Source organism: Danio rerio, chromosome 9, assembly GCF_049306965.1.
Source record: "Danio rerio strain Tuebingen ecotype United States chromosome 9, GRCz12tu, whole genome shotgun sequence".
Taxonomy (NCBI): domain Eukaryota; kingdom Metazoa; phylum Chordata; class Actinopteri; order Cypriniformes; family Danionidae; genus Danio; species Danio rerio.
The window spans coordinates 45,844,836-45,865,244 of NC_133184.1; the positions used below are offsets into that span (position 1 = coordinate 45,844,836).

At 37.4% G+C, this 20,409-nt stretch overlaps 1 protein-coding gene across 1 annotated transcript in view; it reads right to left on the minus strand.

Moving 5' to 3' along the window:
• Positions 1 to 20,409, minus strand: part of cerkl (CERK like autophagy regulator) — a 195,910-nt gene that overhangs the window by 10,277 nt on the left and 165,224 nt on the right. The window contains exons 6-10 of the mRNA NM_001089474.1: positions 20,222 to 20,296; positions 5,429 to 5,606; positions 5,147 to 5,203; positions 4,858 to 4,889; positions 3,690 to 3,795 (exon numbers count right to left, since the gene is read on the minus strand). Of these exons, the coding sequence (NP_001082943.1) occupies positions 3,690 to 3,795; positions 4,858 to 4,889; positions 5,147 to 5,203; positions 5,429 to 5,606; positions 20,222 to 20,296 (448 nt within the window). The remainder of the gene's footprint in view (positions 1 to 3,689; positions 3,796 to 4,857; positions 4,890 to 5,146; positions 5,204 to 5,428; positions 5,607 to 20,221; positions 20,297 to 20,409) is intronic.

Below are 20,409 nucleotides of genomic sequence, written 5' to 3' on the forward strand. Positions count from 1 at the left end.
TGGAAAACAAGTGGAAGGTGAGTAAATTATCAATTTTATTTTTGAGTGAACTATCTCTCTTGAGTAAACTATCCCTCTGAACATTTGTTCAGTACGCAGATTACACTGAATCTGTATCAAACAGAAAGACAATGTCACATTTTAAGCACAGAATCTTTACGTATGGCCAAGAGTAAAGGGGAATTGTTTATTTAATAAAATCAGTGTCTAGTATGTTTTACCGCAGGTCTATAAATAGATGTGTCTCACACTTGGGACTCTTCCATATCTACACATCAGTGGACAATGTAAAGTAGAGCTTGAAAGTAAAAATATGTCCAGACAGAACATGGATTTCACTGCATTTAATCCGTTATAATTTATAAGCATGCGTGCTTGATTAAATGGTTTCTCTGATCAAAAATGTGTATAATGACATGGTTATTACAATCTAGAAATGATTCATGTGTCCTCGTAAAACACAACAGACTACAGCTGAAAGTACATGAATTAATTAAACAAATGCATTTATTTATTTATTTATTTAATATTGTCAAAAACTTACAAAAGAAGCACCAGTACTACTAGCTGTATATTTCCACCCTATTTAAATCAAATTAATAAATGTTAAAAAAATGTAATATTAGAAAAATAAAATTATCCCAAGCACCCAATAGTGAATTTTGTTTTCCTGTAGTATTTTTATTTATTCATATATATTTTTATTTTAATCTTTTAAATAACCAAAAAAAGGCAGTGCTATTACTTTTTATGTTTATCCTATTTAAAGTAGTATCCTATAACAACTTAATTATTATACTAGTCATTCATTCATTTTCTTTCCGGCTTATTAATCTGGGGTCGCCATGGCAAATGAACCGCCAACTTATCCAGCATATGTTTTACGCAGTGGATGCCCTTCCAGCTACAACCTAACATTGGGAAACACACACATACACACTCTTTCACACACATACTGGTCATACACTACCACCGATTTTTTTAATCCAATTCACCTATATGTCTTTGGAGTGTGGGGGAAACCGGAGCACCCGGAGGAAACCCACACACTGTCGCCTCAGCAAGAAGGCCACTGGTTCAAGCCCCGGCTGGTTGTCATTTCTGTGTGGAGTTTGCATGTTATCCCGTTGTTCGCGTGGGTTTTCTCCGGGTGCTCCAGTTACCCCCACAGTCTAAAGACATGTGGTATGGGTGAATTGGGTAAACAAAATTGGCCGTAGTGTATGAGTGCCTGTGTTAGTGAAAACCTGTATGGGTGTTTCCCAATACTGAGTTGCGGCTGAAAGGGCATCCGCTGTGTAAAACATATGCTGGAATAGTTGGCGGTTCATTCCGCTGTGGTGACCCCTTATAAACAAGGAACTAAACCAAAGGAAAATAATCGAATGAATGAACACAACTGCCATGTAGTAAGTGGTAACAACGATTTAAGATATTCTCAAAAGGAAAGTCAATGTTTTATGCAAATTAATTCAAGTAAACTAGTCTTGTTTAAAGAATGCCAGAAGACAAGCCAACAACTATTACACGAATGATATCCTGCACTGAGAACCCATTAACGCATTGACATCCCACTAAAAATGCCACTTCTGAGCTGGACTTTCATGTGTGTGTGTGTGTGTGTGTGTGTGTGTGTGTGTGTGTGTGTGTGTGTGTGTGTGTGTGTGTGTGTGTTTGTGTGTGTGTGTGTGTGTGTGTGTGTGTGTGTGTGTGTGTGTTCAGACGGGACAGTGAGGGGGTTGTTGAACACGGGTGGACAGATGCTCAGCCCTTAAGTCTACCCGGCCACTCCCTTTAATCACAGTAATTATGTGCTGATTAGTCCGGTTAGGTGGCTTTGACCTTACGAGTCTGATCCAACCACTGATTCCAATCTCCAGGATTACGCTGGCCCGCTCTAGTCAATCTTCAGACACGAAACGGAAGAACACGAGCCAGAAAGCAGTCAGGAGACACGACTGACACACTGACCCGCTCACATCAGCCACTTCAAGCCATCCTATTTGTTTTTAAGGATTGAGGCCAGAGATTAGATTGTACCGGAACAAGAATTGGTGCAACTATATGGAATGTAAACAAACTCACTGAATCTGCATTACGTGGAAATAGTACTATAAATACTTGCTTTTGGTTGCTTGGGCTAATTTGGTTGAACGGATTTATTGGTTGCAATGATTCCTTGAAGTGTAGATTGAGCAGATTAGGTGCAGTGATTTATTATACAGTGCTAATAAAAATACTATTGTTAAAAGTTAAACATGCAAATCAGTTTATTTCGTTCATTCATTGGTTTTCCTTCGGCTTAGTCCTTTAAATATCAGGGGTCGGGTCGCCACTACGGAATGAACAGCCAACTATTCTGCCATATGTTATATATATAAATATATATATATATATATATATATATATATATATATATATAAATATATATATATATATATATATATATATATATATATATATATATATGTATATATATATATATATATATATATATATATATATATATATATGTATGTATATATATATATATATATATATATATATATATATATATATATATGTATATATATATATATGTATATATATATATATATATATATATATATATATATATATATATATATATATATATATATATATATATATATATAACATATGGCAGAATAGTTGGCTGTTCATTCCGTAGTGGCGACCCCGACCCCTGATATTTAAAGGACTAAGCCGAAGGAAAACCAATGAATGAACGAAATAAACTGATTTGCATGTTTAACTTTTAACAATAGTATTTTTATTAGCACTGTATAATAAATCACTGCACCTAATCTGCTCAATCTACACTTCAAGGAATCATTGCAACCAATAATATATATATATATATATATATATATATATATATATATATATATATATATATATATATATATATATATATATATATATATATATATATATAGCCCCTCTTTGAATTTATGTTTGACAGAGCAAAGACATTTTCACAGTATGTCTGATATTATTTTTTTCTTCTGGAAAAAGTCTTATTAGTTTTATTTTGGCTAGAATAAAAACTTTTAATTTAAAATAAAATTTTTTTTTTTACCATTTTAAGGTGAAAATTATTACCCCCTTTAAGCTATATATATTTTTCAATATTCTACAGAACAAACCATCGTTATACAATAACTTGCCGAATTACCCTATCCTGCCTGGTTAACCTAACCTAATTAATCTAGTTAAGCCTTTAAATGTCACTTTAAGCTGTATAGAAGTTTCTTGAAAAATATCTAGTAAAATATTGCTTACAGTATTGAAGTAATTACAATATAGCAGTATAATTACTGTCATCATGGCAAAGATGAAATAAATCAGTTACTAGAAATTAGTTATCAAAACTATTATGTTTAGAAATGTGTAGAAAAAAAAAATTTCTCTGCTAAACAGAAATTGGGAAAAAAATAAAAGGGGGCTAATAATTCAGGGGGGCTAAAAATTCTGAGTTTAACTGTAAAGTGTTTATAGATAGATAGATAGACAGACAGACAGACACTAATAATAATAAATATAATTATATAAATAATAAAAATATAATATAATATAATATAATATAATATAATATAATATAATATAATATAATATAATATAATATACCTTTATAATATAATATATCTATAATAAAATCTGTCTCTAACCTGGTGTTTGGAGCCAGGCCTCTGGGGGCCATGGAGCACAGACAGGGAATGGCCATGATGCTGATATTGAGGAACAGACCTTTTCTGCTCTGCCAGTCACCTTCACCTGACACACAATGGAGAGATGGAATTTATATCAACAGTATCTGTGTGTATGTGTATATACACTATAAGTGCACTTAAATACTTCTAATGTAAAACAGATAATGAAAATGGAAAAGAGCGGCAAAATGAGTACGGAAAATGGGCTCCAGATCTGTTACTAGCTACACTATAAAATGCAGAACCATTCTGGAAGACCATGTCCACCCAGTGGTTCAAACATTTTATTCTGAAGAGGGTGCCATGTATCAGTATGATAATGCACCAATACATACAAGACTGGTGACAGGGTGGTTTGATGAACATGAAAATGAAGCTGAACATCTCCCATGGCCTGCACAGTCACCCAACCTAAACATTATTGAGCCACATTGTGGTGTTTTGGAGGAGCGAGTCAGGAAATGTTTTCCTCCACCAGCATCACATAGTGACCTGGCCACTATTCTGCAAGAAGAATGGCTCAAAATCCCTCTGTGCAAGACTTGTCTCTGTCATTCCCAAGATGAATTGATGATGTATTGGCAAAAGGAAGCCCTACATCGTACTAATGATTTATTGTGGTCTAAAAACCAGGTGCTTCAGTTTCATTGTCCAACTCCTGTATATTCTGATCTCAATTATTTGAAAATTTTATCTCTATTATGCGCCAATTATTATTCTAAATAACGTGTGTTGACCTATTTTATTATGATAACATTATTTTGTTTAAAAAAAATTCACAATAAGGCATTATAATTAAGATTGAAGCTGCTGCACTGCATTATTTCATTTGTTACTTTTCTTAGTGCTTATAGATGATGGACCCTTTACATTTTGCATGGGTCATTTGTGATTACAGCATATTTTACTGAATCGTTTTCACTCCTTCATTCTCTAGTCAAATAAAGCCTATCCTTAAATTTAAATGCAGCCCAAATGGAGAATTTGGTTTTTAATTTGGCCGCTAAACACCCCCTTGAGGAAACCCCCCTTTTGTTTCTCATAGCAAACACTTATTAGCCGCCCAGTGAACCAAATACACACTCTAATATCTAAAAGGAGCTTCTGCTAATTTAACCATACTCACAAATGTCTCCTCCATCTCCGTTCAGCTCAGCTCTGTGTAAAAAGAAGAGATTTTTTTTTTTATATCACAACCATTATCTGTATTTGAGTAATAATAGAGTTGTATGGGTTGCTCTCAGTGTGAAGCAGCCCGCCTTATTAGCATTAGCTGGGTGACCTTCAGCAATCTGATCTCTTTCCAATGGCCAATTAAACAGGGGGTGGTATATTTAAAATAACATTCAAATCATTAAGCTCAAAGTTGGATGGGGATGAGGGATGAAAAAACAAACAAACTTGAAAACACACACTTTTTCTGATCCTCAGCTCCTTTGGCGGTTAAAAAGGACAGTTCACAATCTTCAGGTCTTCACAAACACCATCAGTCGGACACCAGGAAAGAGAACAAACACGTTAGATGGAGTGTTATGATAAGAAGAGGATGATTTCTAAGAGACGGTGCCCATGTGTGCTGTGCCAGGCTGCTCTGACACTAATCCCAGATTTGATGGAGCACCAGCCAGTCCCTTGGAGCCCACCAGATGAGAGACAGCTACAGCTGACAACACAACTGAGAAAGAGAGAGCGCTTACTTGAGCTTTGCCAGTGTTTTAATGAGAGCGAACTCGCGGCGCTGGCTGGGTGGCATCCAGCGGTGTCTCTCTGCCAATGCGAGTGTCCGCCCACCGAAACCAAACATGGCAGAGAAGCCGAACCTCAGCAGACGACCCATACAGCTGAAACTGCACACGTCCACAGGCTGATGGTGACCTAGAACAGCAACCAAAAACAGTCAGAGAAATCAGGTGTCCTACAGAGGGTACAAAAACACCAGCAACAAAGCACACTGCAGCCACAAAGAGTATAAAAAGATACACCTGTAGAATATATCTCTGTTACAAAACTAAGGTGTTGTAATGTAACTAAGAGCTCAAATGCACTGCAAGTTAAAGTCTGCGTGAAATCAAAATTTACAGTCTTTATTTTTCTAGCACAAATTGGGCTCTATTTTAACGATCTAAGCCCAAAGTCTAATTGTGTGTTCACACCGAAGGCGGTAAGAGCATCAAAGTTTGCTCTGGCTGCCCTGGCGACAACGCGGTCTCCACAGCTCCAGCAGTGAGAGTGTCAAAATACGCTACATTGATTACATATTTAAAGAGGCAGTTGCTGCATATCATTACATTCCCACATAAAAAACATGCTTTCTAGCGTGAAAATGTTGCGCACTTTTTATCAAATTCATTTAACAATGGAAGATTAAGTTGTTGCATGTGCTGTGGCTTTGTGCCACTCATCCAAGAAATATTCTGAATTTGTTCATAGTTAGCATGAGGTTCTCGCTTTAAAAAAAAAACAAACTATATATATATATATATATATATATATATATATATATATATATATATATGTAACATTAATGCACACCAGTAACTTTTTTAGACTATACTACCATGAACTACAGGTTTAGTTCAAAACTTACTCCAACACACACCTGTAGGTTTCAAACAAGCCTGAAGACTCAGTTAGTTTGATAAGGTGTGTTTAATTATTGTTGGAACTAAACTGTGCAGAGCTGCGGCCTTCCAGGAACCAAGTTTGACACCTGTGCCATAAACCACAGATGTAAAATTCAGATCCAAGAGGGCCGCAGTTCTGCACAGTTTGGTTACAACCCTGCTTCAACACACTTAAGCTGCAGTCAAACTGTACATTTCTCCCCACAGATTTCAATTCATACGCACGCGAATGCGTCAGACCGGAAACGCAAGTTCGTGTGACAAGTTTTGCAGTTTGGAAAGTTTAAGCTTAGTGAACTCTGATCTGTGAAATCGCATCACTTGACTGCATGAAACCAACAGAGGAACCAAAAATGACCTTTCTGGACAGTAATTTAAAACATGGACCAATCGCTCGCTTTTTTAATGTCTAATCATCTTGTTTAATCCCGGCCTTTTTCACAGCGCCGTACTATAAAGCACAAGCACAAACTCGAGTGTGACCACAACTTTACCTGTAGGTTTCAAACAAGCCTGAATGATTTAATTAGTGTGATCAGGTATGTTTAATTAGGGTTGAAACTACACCGTGCAGAGATGTGGCCATCCAGGAACTTGATTTGACTTATGTGCCATAGACAATAAGAGAAATTGATGAAGATAACTTATCTAACGCAACAGTAAAAAAAAAATATATACACAAACATCAAGGAACTGTCCAACCAGGATTTTAAAATAAACAAAAAAAACACCTGTCAGATCTCCGACAACACCGTAAACTGGAATCAGTCACGTACATGATATTTTTGGGATCCAACAACACATTTCCATTGTGGTCTGAGCTATTTCTGTATTTGCATGTGCTGTGAGAATTCGTGAGCATGCATGTTTTTTTTAATGTATTAGTGTTTTCTCCTTTTTTTGTTAGTGTTTTTGCATTTATGCTGTCACTGCCAACATATTTAGGGCCCATCATAAAACAGACACAATACAATGGCTGTGACACAACTGTTTTCACAATAGTTTCACTTCAATGCAGTCATCATTTTCACGTCCAGCGCCATGTTGTTTAATAATTAAATGCACTTGCACCCATCTGTTCGCCCATGGGCTGCTGGTCTGAAAACCAGGTGTGTTCAGGTGCATTAGTATACTGAGGCAAGAGAAAATGACTGTGCCATTGACCAACTACTGTGAAACCTGGACTTAAGTCAATAGCACAGTATTTATAGGCGGGTACACATCTGCCATGATGACAGGAGGGGTTAGATACTCTGTGTTGTGCCTACAGTAACATCGCACCTTACCTGTTATACAGTAAATACACAATGGCTTCATGAAGATTATAGCTTTAAAGGGGTGGTCCACTATGATATCATATTTTATACTTTAGTTGATGTGTAATGTAGCTGTGTGAACATAAACAACATCTCTGAATGTAATAGTTCAGTGCAGAGGGAGACATTGGCTTTTACAGAGTTAGCTTAGCAAAGCCCACAATGAACAAAGTTTGTGGACTACTAAAATACATCCGGGCTAGTGAGATCACAAGGGTTTTTGGTTACGAGCATTCACCACGCGCATACACCCAGCGCAGCAAAAGGCACGTGGGCAGGGGCGCTGTAATGTAACAGCACAGAAAGCTAAAATGCCGTCCAAAAGCTGCTATTTTCACAGAGCATGTTCTGTTTCTATATTTGGGCTTCCAAAGGGCACGACACAAAAAGAAAAGTGGTTACAATTTAATTTAAATTATGTTTCAGAGAATTACAAAAAATATATAGCTAGCATTTGACAATGGGCACAGTGGCGGAGCTACAATTTTTTACATGGGATGGCCAGGGGGTGGCCACTGCTATTTCAGGGGATCCAAACACACGCGCACACACACACACACACATTGTGCACCCGAAAGGTCTGTCCTTTCCACAACGTGAGCAAAACTGTGGTCATTGAGTGTGTAAAGTGTCCAACATGACACACTTTATTTTACCGGCTGAATGGGTGCATCATCCGGGTAATTAAAATGCACTTATTATTTTCAGTTGTATAATTACATTATTTTTCAGTGTGAATGCACTACTTACATTATTTTTACTACAAAATGGCGTAGAATAGTGCATAAGCATGCAATTTGGAATGTACCTTATGTAAAAGACTCTTGTCTTTTATTTGATTTCATTTTAGAGAGCAGGCGTGAAGTTCAGCTGTGTCTGATGTTCTGTCTGATTCAGGCCAAACTAACAGGGCTAACATTAACATTATCTATGTTTCCATCCACCTATTTTATGCACATTTTGCACATCAGATTACATACATTTTAAAAGTGTTTTTATGCGCATAACTGAGTAGTATAAACTTTTTATTCAAAAAGAAAAGATGCGCATGAACTATGAGGGAAACACTTTTACTGCACAAATTTCAGTATGCGCATTAAAAAAAGGTCATGTGATTTTGAGATAAGAGATCATGTGATGATCAAAATGTGTGTAAATGGAAAAACCAGCAGGCTGAGCACACTGTAAACCAGGGGTGACCAACCCTGTTCCTGGAGATCTACCTTCCTGCAGATTTCAGTTGCAACCCACAACAAACGCACCTTCCTGTAATTATCAAGTGCTGTTCAGATCCTAATTAGTTGTTTCAGGTGTGTTTGATTAGGGCTGGAGCTGAACTTTCCAGGAAGGTAGATCTCCAGGCACAGGGTTGAGCACCCCTGCTTTAAACCATCAGAACACTTCTGACACTTTCAGACGCCACCGCGCGTTCACTGCATGTCAGGATTCGCCTTCTAAGGCACAAGTCATTTATTAGATGAAGAAAAGATTGATGCAGCTTCTCCTACAGCAATGAATTCAGTTTTTACTGTTGATATTTGGCGCCAGATAATCAGGAAGTGACGATTTTGTTAGCTTTGACTCATTGGATGTAAAAGCACAGCATTTACACAGCACAAAAGCACATGCGTGTAGGGGCATGACGCTTTTCCGTGAAGGAGCCGATCCATGAATCACAGCACATGTTAGCACAGCATATGTTAGCTGACCAATCAGAACCTCTTGAGGGTGGGCCCTTGAGAGTTCAATTCAATTCAATTCAATTCAGCTTTATTTGTATAGCGCTTTTACAATGTAGATTGTGTCAAAGCAGCTTCACATAAATGGTCATAGTAATTGGAACAGTGTGGTTCAGGTTTTAGTGTTTAAGTTCAGTTCAGTTCAGTTTAGCTCTGTTCAGTGTGATTTAATCATTACTGAGAGTTCAAACACTGAAGAGCAAATGAGAAATGCAGCACTCCTTCTTAAAACTCACACCTCGTTTTAGTCAAAACTAGGAAAATGACAGTCGTTTTCATGTTAGCTGAGTAGCTGTGTATAATCAAAGGAGGATATATGAAAAAAATTGCCATTTTCTACAAGTGAAGCATGAGCACACATTGCTTTGCATCTTTTAAACTCAAGCAAGCCTTAAAAATACACTCTCTTTACTCTACAGCTTACGATAAACCTATGAGCGTTTCAATGAGCATATTTAGAAATTATTCTAATAGGCTAGATTGGCCTTCAAGAAACTGTAATGTGATGCCTTGATTAATAGGAAAAAAAACTCAATGTATTTACTGTCATGCTGAATTAAAAACAAAAACACAAGCCAAACTTTTGAATGGTAGTGCATAATCAAAATGCACGCATATGTAGATATTTAAGAATATGCATATGCAAATGTGCACCATATAATCAACAAATTTAATTCTAGTCCATTAGAAACAATAGAGTCATCTATCAAGTGTCAATGTGACATCTCTCGAGTTAATTCCCTGCATATGTCGGAGTGAGCTGGAACGAGTGGATCTGGTGGCCCATTGGTTGAGTCCAGTCCCCGTCGCCCGGCACATTCCTGACCTCCTTCTGTCTCCCCATGCATACGCTCTCCCCGCTCATGAATTATTCATCAGATCCTTCCAAATCCCGCCAGTTGGCCTTATTCACATGCGTAAATATTGCTTAATTAGAAATGAACAAGCCCTATATTGGCCCTCCTAAATAGGCATTACGCTCTCATTCGTGTCAGGTGTCCTGTATGCCGTTGATGTTTCTCTTTTGCCTCACAGCAACAAAAGCCAGGCATTTTGTGGAGTAAAGAAAGGCAAAAGCATGTTTCTTTTATTCACTCCACTTAACATAAGATGGCTAATGCATGTCGGAAAGTCTTCCAAGGAAAAGCTGTCTTTTGTTGAGCGAGTGCCTGCACTGAGCTCAGCGGTTCGTGCCGAGAGCCACAATGTTTTGATGGAGCAATTAATCACGACGGTACGAGGATGTTTCTCAACGATCCTGCTGAGATAGCGAGCGAACCAGAGAAGGTGCCAATCTGGGCGAACAAAAGAAATGCAGCACTCCTTCTTAAAACTCACACCTCGTTTTAGTCAAAAGCTATCTATGAGATAATCTACCATATGGCTCAATTCTTGGGACTTAATGATGAGACGCATTCTCGCACACGTGGAGGTCATATTGTGGTTAATCATCCGCGTCTGCAGCCAAGCGAGAACAGAATTGGGCCAAAGATTTTTTGGTGTTTTAGGATTTTTTGTCTGAACACAGTTTTGCACCTGAGTATGTACTTCTCTCATCATTTACTTGTCCTCGTTTTAGATCTGTCTTCTACAGTATTCTTTCTTCTGTGAAAACACAGAAGTGTTTTGAAGATGAAGATGAAGAATGTTTCAAGTGTTTGTGTTTGTTCACACAATGAAAGTCAGGAAGAAACAAACAACATTGGAATCACTTTCATGTTTTCATTCAAATTTCAAAAAATTCACCTTCATTATCAAAAAAAAACAAAAAAAAAACACACATACGCAAACATACTTGTGCTCCACAGAAGAAGTCATACAGGTTTAGAACAGGAAGATGTTATGATATGAAAGTGTGTGGATTCTGAATTTTTAAAAGGATCTATTAATATCAATTTCCTTTCTACAAAGCTGTCATATAACCTCAAAAAAGTACAGCAGTCATATGGACGATTTTTCTTGTGTTTTTATTAGTGGTGGGCCAATAACGGCGTTAACGTGCTGTGTTAACATGAGACTCTTATCGCGTGATAAAAAATATTGCCGTTAATCTACTCTCAAAGCTGGGTCTATTCTATGCAAGCTATGATTTCTTTCACCTTTATATTTTAGCGCGAATGTATACCTGACCGATAAGCTGTCTGACAAAAAAGTGCCCTTCTGAATCAAATCAGCAGGATGCCTGACTTTAACTGCAGTTTGGCAGTTACACTTTAACTCATGAACATTTCATTCATGCCCCGGTGACAAACTCGGGTATTAGACGACCAGTAAGGAGTAAGGACTGGTGAGAGTGTTATGGAATTTAATAACGCAAGCCAAATGGAAAGAAAAAAATAACTTGTGTGTGTGAGTGTGTATGTGAGTGTGTGTGTGAGTGTGTGTGTGTGTGTGTGTGTGTGTGTGTGTGTGTGTGTGTGTGTGTGTGTGTGTGTGTGTGTGTGTGTGTGTGTGTGTGTGTGTGTGTGTGTGTGTGTGTGTGTGCGGTCCTTTACTGACAGCTGCGTGTGTGGATCTTGTCGGAAAATATGCAGAAAAGTCCTACATGACAGTAATAGTTTGATCACAGTGTTTACTTTAATTTAATACTCCACATGTCTTAATTCCATTTCTGTTTAGTTCAGTTGTGACTTTAGTCAGATTAAGGGGATCAAAAATCGCTGTTTTGGGCTTATGTAGGCCTACAGTTTAAAAATCATGTTTAACTTAATTAACAGTTAGTAAACTCAAGTACATTTATTGAACATGATTTATTTTTATCCCCAATTATCATAGTACAGTTTCTCAAGCAGTTTGTGATGCTTTTTGGAAACAGGAGATGAGCCCCTGGTCTAATGCGCCACCTGGCTTGAACATTGCAGGTGAGTAAATTTTTAAAATATTTTTTTTGGTATATAGTTGAAGTCAGAATTATTAGCCCCCCATTTTACTTCTAAAAATATTTCCCAAATTATGTTTAACAGGGCAAGGAAATTTTCACAGTATGCCTGATAATATTTTTTCGTCTGGAGAAAGTCTTGTTTGTTTTATTTTGACTAAAATAAAAGCTTTTAATAATAATAATAAAAACATTTTAAGGTCAAAATTATTAGCCTCTTTAAGCTAATAATTACAGAACAAACCATTGTTATACAATAATTTGCCTAAATACCCTAACCAGCCTAGTTACCCTTGTTAACCTAGTTAAGCCTTTAAATGTCACTTTAAGCCATAAAGAAGTGTCTTGAAAAACATCTAGCAAAATATTATTTACTGTCATCAAGACAAAGATAAAATAAATCAGTTTTTAAAAATGAGTTATTAAAACTATTATGTTTAGAAATGTGTTTAAAAAATTTTCTCTCTGTTAAACAGAAATTGGGGAAAAAAATAAACAGGGGGTCTAATAACACAGGGGGCTAATAATTCTGACTTCAACTGTATTATATTATATTATATTATATTATATTATATTATATTATATTATATTATATTATATTATATTATATTATATTATATTATATTATATTTATTATATTATATTATACTTTTTTATTTTGTAATTTTAGTATTTTTCAATGTCAGTCTGAAAATTCTTAATTGATCTTTTACAGAGCTAAATAACAGCGTGGAATTTTCAGAATATACATGAGGTGAGAAAATGAAGATAAAACAAAGAACGACTTGGAATATAATGCCATATCATTGAATTTTGTGGTGTCTTAAAGAGGACATATATGCAAAAATCACTCTTAGAGGTAGTTTAAGCAAAGTTTTGTGGCAATAGTGTGCAAACATAGCCAGCCTCTAATATTCATTCATTCATTTATTCATTTTTTTTCTGGCATAGTCCCTTTATTAATCTGGGGTCACGACAGCGGAATGAACCGCCAACCTTTCCAGCAAATGTTTTACACAGCAAATGCCCTTCCAGCTGCAACCCATCACTGGGAAACATCCATACACGCTCATTCATACACATACACTACGGACAATTTAGTCTAACCAATTCACCCATACTACATGTTTTTGGACTCGTGGGGGAAACTGGAGCACCCAGAGGAAACCCACGCAAACACGGGGAGAACATGCAAACTCCACACAGAAATGTTAATTGACCCAGCTGGGGCTCAAACCAGCGACTTTCTTGCTGTGAGGCAATGGTGCTACCCACTGCGCCACCAATTATTTTATAATCACACTTTATAAAAACAGAAACACTTTGATTGACATTCTCCCTTTGTACATGTTATCAAAGAGGGAAAGTCCCAACCATAGTGATGAATTCCCTCTCATTAGCATAGACCAGTGGTTTTCAACTGGTTTGGCCATGGAACCCACATTTTTACATGGTCATCAAGCCATAAACCAAATTTTTCAGAACTATAATATAATTTTAAGAATTATAATTAATTTGTATTTATGTGTTAAAATAGACAAGTAGTGACAGATTAATCATAAGAAAATCACCAAGACTTACAAATAAAAATATGTATTGCTGTCGTTTAACAAAATGTATCAAATTATAGAAATGAAAAACATCAAATACTGTAAACAGTGGTTAGGGTGAGGAAAAGTTCAGTTACTATTAACTAAACTGAACTGTTAATAAAACGTTAACACTCATCCTGTTGAACAGAACAAACCAGAAAATTAAAGTAAAAAGATTAAATTAATCATTACTGTTTTCATAATAATCACCAGTTATTTGGCCTATGCTACACGGTGAGCACAGTAAGATGTGCAGAGTGCCTGTACTTGTTTTGAACATGAAGATGTTAGGCACTTTTGTGATGCCCTCAGCAGGGCCGGAGCAAGCTGAACTGCTGCTCTAGGCAAAGGACGGGATGGGGGCGAGGGAGCTGTCCTCTCTATTCTGCCGCCCTAGACGCGTATATAACTGAGGGCGCGGGTGATGAGGGTAGTGTCGCAGACGCTGCCCTCTCTATTCTGCCACCCTAGATGCGTATATAACTGAGGCCGCGGGTGATAAGGGTAGTGTCGCGGACGCTGCCCTCTCTATTCTGCCGCCTTAGACGCGGATATAACTAAGGGCGTGGGTGGTGAGGGTAGTGTCGCAGACGCCGCCCTAGACGCGGATATAACTGAGGGTGCGAGAGGTGAGGGTAGTGTCGGCGACGCCGTTTTCTCTATTCGGCCTCCTAGGTCACTGCTATGGACGCGCCGGCCCTGGCCCTCAGCTGTTGGAGTCGTCTTTGAAAATAGTCCACAGGTTTGTCCTTGCAACTGGGATGTTTGGTTTCTAAATGTCGTTTTAATTTAGAAGGTTTCATGCTCTCTTGTGAGAGCACCTCACTACATACAGTATGACACACAAATTTCACATGTCAAACGGTACGGTTGTCGCATGCGCATTTTAAAGTAAAGGTCAGATATAAGCAAAGTAAGTTAAAAATTAAACCTTTGTTGTTGTTTTTTAACCACACACTCCACGGCCCACTGAAAATGTTCCCACGACCCACTTTTGGGTCACAACCCACCAGTTGAAAAACACTGGCATAGACAGCCCTGAATAAGAAGCAGCCGTATGCCATCAGAGTTTTTGCACTGTACCTGCTGAAGAAGATAAAGTCAGTGACTAAGTTTTAGGATGCACAAATAAACACAATCTCCACAGACTACTTTCTGAACCACCACTTTTGATATTTTATTAATTCTGTCTTTTACAGAAGTATTTAAAACCATACAGTATTCTGGAATAATGTGTGTGAGTAAATCATAATAAAATGTTTGTTACTATATGATTTGAGAAGGCTTGATGTATAGTGTGGAAGTCATGACAGCATTTATTTCAACCCAGGCTCATTCTGAAAACGTAGCCCCGCAGATGTTTCTGGAGACGGCGAAATACGTCCCGGGAGGAACGTATTTGTGCAGTTTTTGTTTTCACGAATCTGTGAGAGGCCGCTGTGGAAGGCCCCTCTGGTCATCCACTCTGCCGACTTAACACAACGAGCTAACCGGATAAACTGGTTGCAGCGAGAAAGCCCTCCACAAGGAGGTGAGCCGTCAGCCGGCGAGCACGAAGAGGAGCAGTGTCACACCACCCCCTAGCATTCGCTTAAAAAAACGAAATGCAGCCATACAGTACGTACCTCCGGCCATGTAAATCGCTGTCTTCAGAAACGTCCGCGGGGCTACGTTTTCAGAATAAGCTTGGGTTGATTTATTTTGGTATTTTTTTGTCATCAGAGAGGGAAAGTCCCGCCCATTAGTGATGAATCCTCTCTCATTAGCATAGACAGCTCTGAATGACAAGCAGCTGTATGGCGTTAGACTTTCTGTACTGTACTTGCTGAAGATTATGTCAGCGACTAAGTTTTAGGATGCACAATTGAACACTGTAGTCTCCATAGACTATCTTCTGAACCACTTGTTTTGACATTTTCAGTTGTACACAGAGATAATGTAACTCCTGTATTAGAATCTGCAATGTTAAATTATCAACGCTTGTAGCTTCGCCCTCTTTTGCAAAGAGCACATTTGAATTTAAAGTGACAGTCACCAAACGACACAGTTTGGATCAAAACCTGCAAGAGGCAATTTCATAGAGTTATAAAAAAATATTTGTGAGGGGTATTGTCTATATATTGTCTACAATATATATACTGTATATATTGTCACTTGTGTAAAACTCTGTACAGATGTAATTTGAAGTATGCAGTATTCTCGAATTACAAAAGGACGAGTAAATAATGGCTGAATTAAACTTTTTGTGTGAACTATACCTAGAAATCCTTCTTTTAAAGGGGTAGTTCATCCAAAAAAGAAAATTTATAAACCCTCAAGTTTTGATTTACTGTTGAACACAAAATAAGATATTTTGAAGAATGGTAGAATGTTCGTAGTTTTTATCCTACTGTGGATGTCAATGTTACAGGTTTGCAACATTTTTTATAAATAACTTTTAATCCTTTAGAATAATTTAATAAGTTGCTTGTGTTCAACAGAGAAAAAAAATCGTTATGACAATTTTCAGTTTTGGTTGAACAATTTAATAGCACGTTTTAAAGTCTAGAATTTTTTTATGTAGAACTAAATAAAAGCATACATCATTCTAGAGAATAGCATGAAAGTGACTTAATAATGCCAGGATTTAGCTTTAGGAATTAACTCTTTAACCAAACAAGGAACCTTATTTGAACCTATTACAAATAGAATATCACCACATCATAATGTTCCACATACAGTAGAACAATCAGTGCCAACAAAGAACATCATTGTGTGATTCAGTTATTCTGTTGTGTGCTTCTGATTGTCTTCATCCCAATCCTAATTTAGCTGTAAAGCAGAATTTTTGCCAGTACGTGTTTTTTTTTTTTTTTTTGGAGGATGCGAGCTTAGCTTGTGCGTGTAATCCCTTGACACAAGCCAAATCCGCTTGTCTGTTAAGCTAAGCCCAGGAGAGCTTGCACAGTCGACACAATGGCCCAGACATATTGGTGTAAACTTCAAAAAAACGCTTCACAGACAGACAAGCAGACAGTCAGACAGAGAACATGCAGCACTAAAGCCAAAGAGAACAGTGCCAGCCAGAAGTAACACTTCCAGCGACGGCCCGAAGCCACGTCAAAAAAAGCTGTGCGTTTGCGGCGGTGACCGTACGGGTGATCGACGACAGACGTATCTCCACCTCTCTCGGGACCGTCTATCGTTCCATGGGACCTGTTAACCATGATCTCCAAAGCTGGAGAGGCAGAGCCTGCGTGGGGGGTTTGTCTTCTCTCTCGGCCCCCATAACAACAGCCTGTGCACTCTAATTAAACAACAGATTACAAATAGCCACCAATGCATTTGCCATTGGGATGCGTGATAAAGAGAGAGAGGCTTCCATAGGGTGATAATGAAACCATTTTGCATTGCAAACATAACTCGATGGAATTGAAATGTAAATATGAATTGTATTTACATGTTATTATCATGTATATCGGTGCTCCATTGAGTCAGGTAGTTCCTCAAGGCTTGACTGTTAGTGTCTTAAAGGGAGCGTTCATGCTAAAATTTTAATTGTGTAATCATTTACTCAACAGTTTTACCTATTAGAGTTTCTTTCTCTGTTGAACACAAATGATGTACTGAAGTGTATTGGACAAAAAAAAAGTAGTATTTTATGGATGGATGTCAATGTCTGTTTTTTCCTAAACATTGTTCAGAATATCTTGTTTTGCGTTCAACAGAAGAAATTTATAAAACTTTAGAACCACTTGAGGAAATTGTTTATTTTTGAAAATCCTGTCACCCTTGTTCTAAACCTGTTTGAGTTTCTTTTATCTCTTAAACACAAAAGAAGATATTCTTAAGATAGTTGTAAATATGGTGCTACTGTATGGAGGGGCCCAACACTGTGCCCCCCAGTTTTCATAAAGGATTGTTCACTAAGAACTAAAAATTCTTTCCATCATTAATTACTAACACTCTCCTCATTCCAACCTTCAGAGCACATTTAGATATTTTAAAATGTGAAATAGCAATTAAATTCTGAAAATTGTGAATATAAAGGTCTAGAGATCTGGTCCCCGCGTCTGGTCAGGGTGCACCCCGTATAACATTTAAAACACACACGCAGAAGCGCACTCTAAACTCACACTGGAGAAAACTGGACTAGTGGATGAGATGAAGGCGAGCAGCCTAATTCATTACATGTTTTGGTTACCTTATTCTTTAAATACAACTCTCTTAAGCCCTAAAAGGAAGAACGCAGAAGAAATTTGCCGTTGAATTAATTTAAACAGAATTGCAACTTCCAGTCGTTTTTACTTTAGTTTTTCACTTCGGGATTAAGAGTAGCCTCATAAAAATGTTTAGTTGGACACTGCACAGTCCCACAGTTACACTTTAAACACTTTAAACACTTTAAAAATGCCTTTTGAGTTTAAAGATGATCGGCCTGCAAAGTCAAGTTTATGGTGTTATAAATTAAATATATAGTGCGTAAGTGGCTTTGCTCAAATGCGCTGCAGGTAGGCTCAATGATTATCTTTTAAAAATAATAATAATAATAATAATAATAATAATTCCTTACATTTATATAGTGCTTTTCTGGGCACTCAAAGCGCTTTACACACAATGGGGGGGGGGGGGGGGGGGAATCTCCTCATCCACCACCAGTGTGCAGCATCCACCTGGATGACGCGACGGCAGCCATTTTGCGCCAGACCGCACACCACACACCAGCTGATTGGTGGAGAGGAGAGAGTGATGAAGCCAATTGGAATATGGGAATGGTTAGGAGGCCATGATGGACAGAGGCCAGTGGGCAGATTTGGCCAGGATGTCGGGGTTAAACCCCTACTCTTTTCAAAGGACATCCTGAGATTTTTAACGATCACAGAGAGTTGGGACCTTGGTTTAACGTCTCATCCGAAAGACGGCGCTCACAGAGCAGTATAGCGTCCCCGTCACTATACTGGGGCATTAGGACCCACACAGACCGCAAGTTGGGCGCCCCCTGCTGGCCTCACTAACACCACTTCCGGCAGCAACCTTGCTTTCCCATGTGGTCTCCCATCCAGGTACTGACCGGGCGCAGCCCTGCTTAGCTTCAGTGTAAATATGTAATAGGCTGATATTTGCTCAGGCAAAATTAAACAACAGAAAATATATTGTAGGCCTATTTTAACAGCTAAAATATGGTTAGCCTATCGATTTAGTTTAGACTTGTAGCTCATGGCCCTAAAAATAATAATGTAACCTGATTTTTATTGAAGTTATTAAATAGTTAATAAAATAGGCTAAATAAATAAAAAAATTGGCAAGTAGGCCTATTAGCCTAAAGGTTTATGAAGGCATTTTTACAAATGGCAACCAGACAATATCACGAAAAAAAACTCACTTATGATAGCCTAACATAAATATTTATTTTTACCTTAGTTAGACTATATAGCCTATTAAGTTGTGTGTTATCCATGCCAAAATTTAACCAATTTTCACAGTAATAACTGTACATTCAGGTATCTTTTTTTAGATATTTTTTTCTGGCTACACTAATGCCTTAAAATGTAACACATTTAGCTAATATTTTTTTTAAAAGACATTAGATTGTAACATTTATCTTTTTTCTTAACACTGATGTTGGTTGGGTAAGGCTACGTGAAACGTGATGACTATTGATTTCACCATGCTATATTTATTTACAGGTTATAGAATAGTCTAACCATGGGTTAGCATGGGCATAGTTTGACGTCTCTACCTAAAACTTCAAACATTTATATTATTTGAAGTAAAACGGTAAGGAATAAGGAGAATAAAATATGATTTAAAGCACTCATTTGGCACTGAAGCCATTATCTGTCTGCTTTTATGTAAACTGTATCGTTGCATAATCTTCACTGATAAAATCAGTAATAATGAATCAAGGCAGCAATGCAAAGTAATAATAAATAAAATGTAATAAATAAGTGAATAAATAGCCTAAATGAAACGAACAAGAGTGACCAAAATCCGAGCCTCAACCATTGACTTCCATAGTAAGTGCTTTTGTGTAATTCAATGTTTATATGTTTTCAGCTTTCTTTTAAATATCTTCATTTGTGTTCAGCTAAATAAAGAAATGCATAAAGGTTTAGAACAAATTGAGTGTGAACGAATAATAAGTGCATTTCCATTTTTGGGTGAACTATTCCTTTAAAACTGCAGTCAGTAGATTTTGTCCCTTTGTCACCAACACTGTTTAAAACCTGCAATTTCTGCCTGATTATGCTTTTGCTCAAAACTTCAATTAGGATAAAATTTAACCACAAAAAGTTACAGACTGCAGCTTTAAGAATGGCTTGGAGTTAATGCATTTATAAGTGAAAGACTGATGAACGTACCCATGATGATGTGCAAGGCCGCAGTCGCAGCACGTCTTATTCCATGAACAGAACACGCCACTACATCTGTAGAACCTGTGGAGGGAGAATTAAACACTTCTTAAGGAATATTCATTTAATTTCCTCAAGGAAAGATTATGGTGCTCATGTTTTGCACAATCATCATGATAATATTGTCAATACTGAAA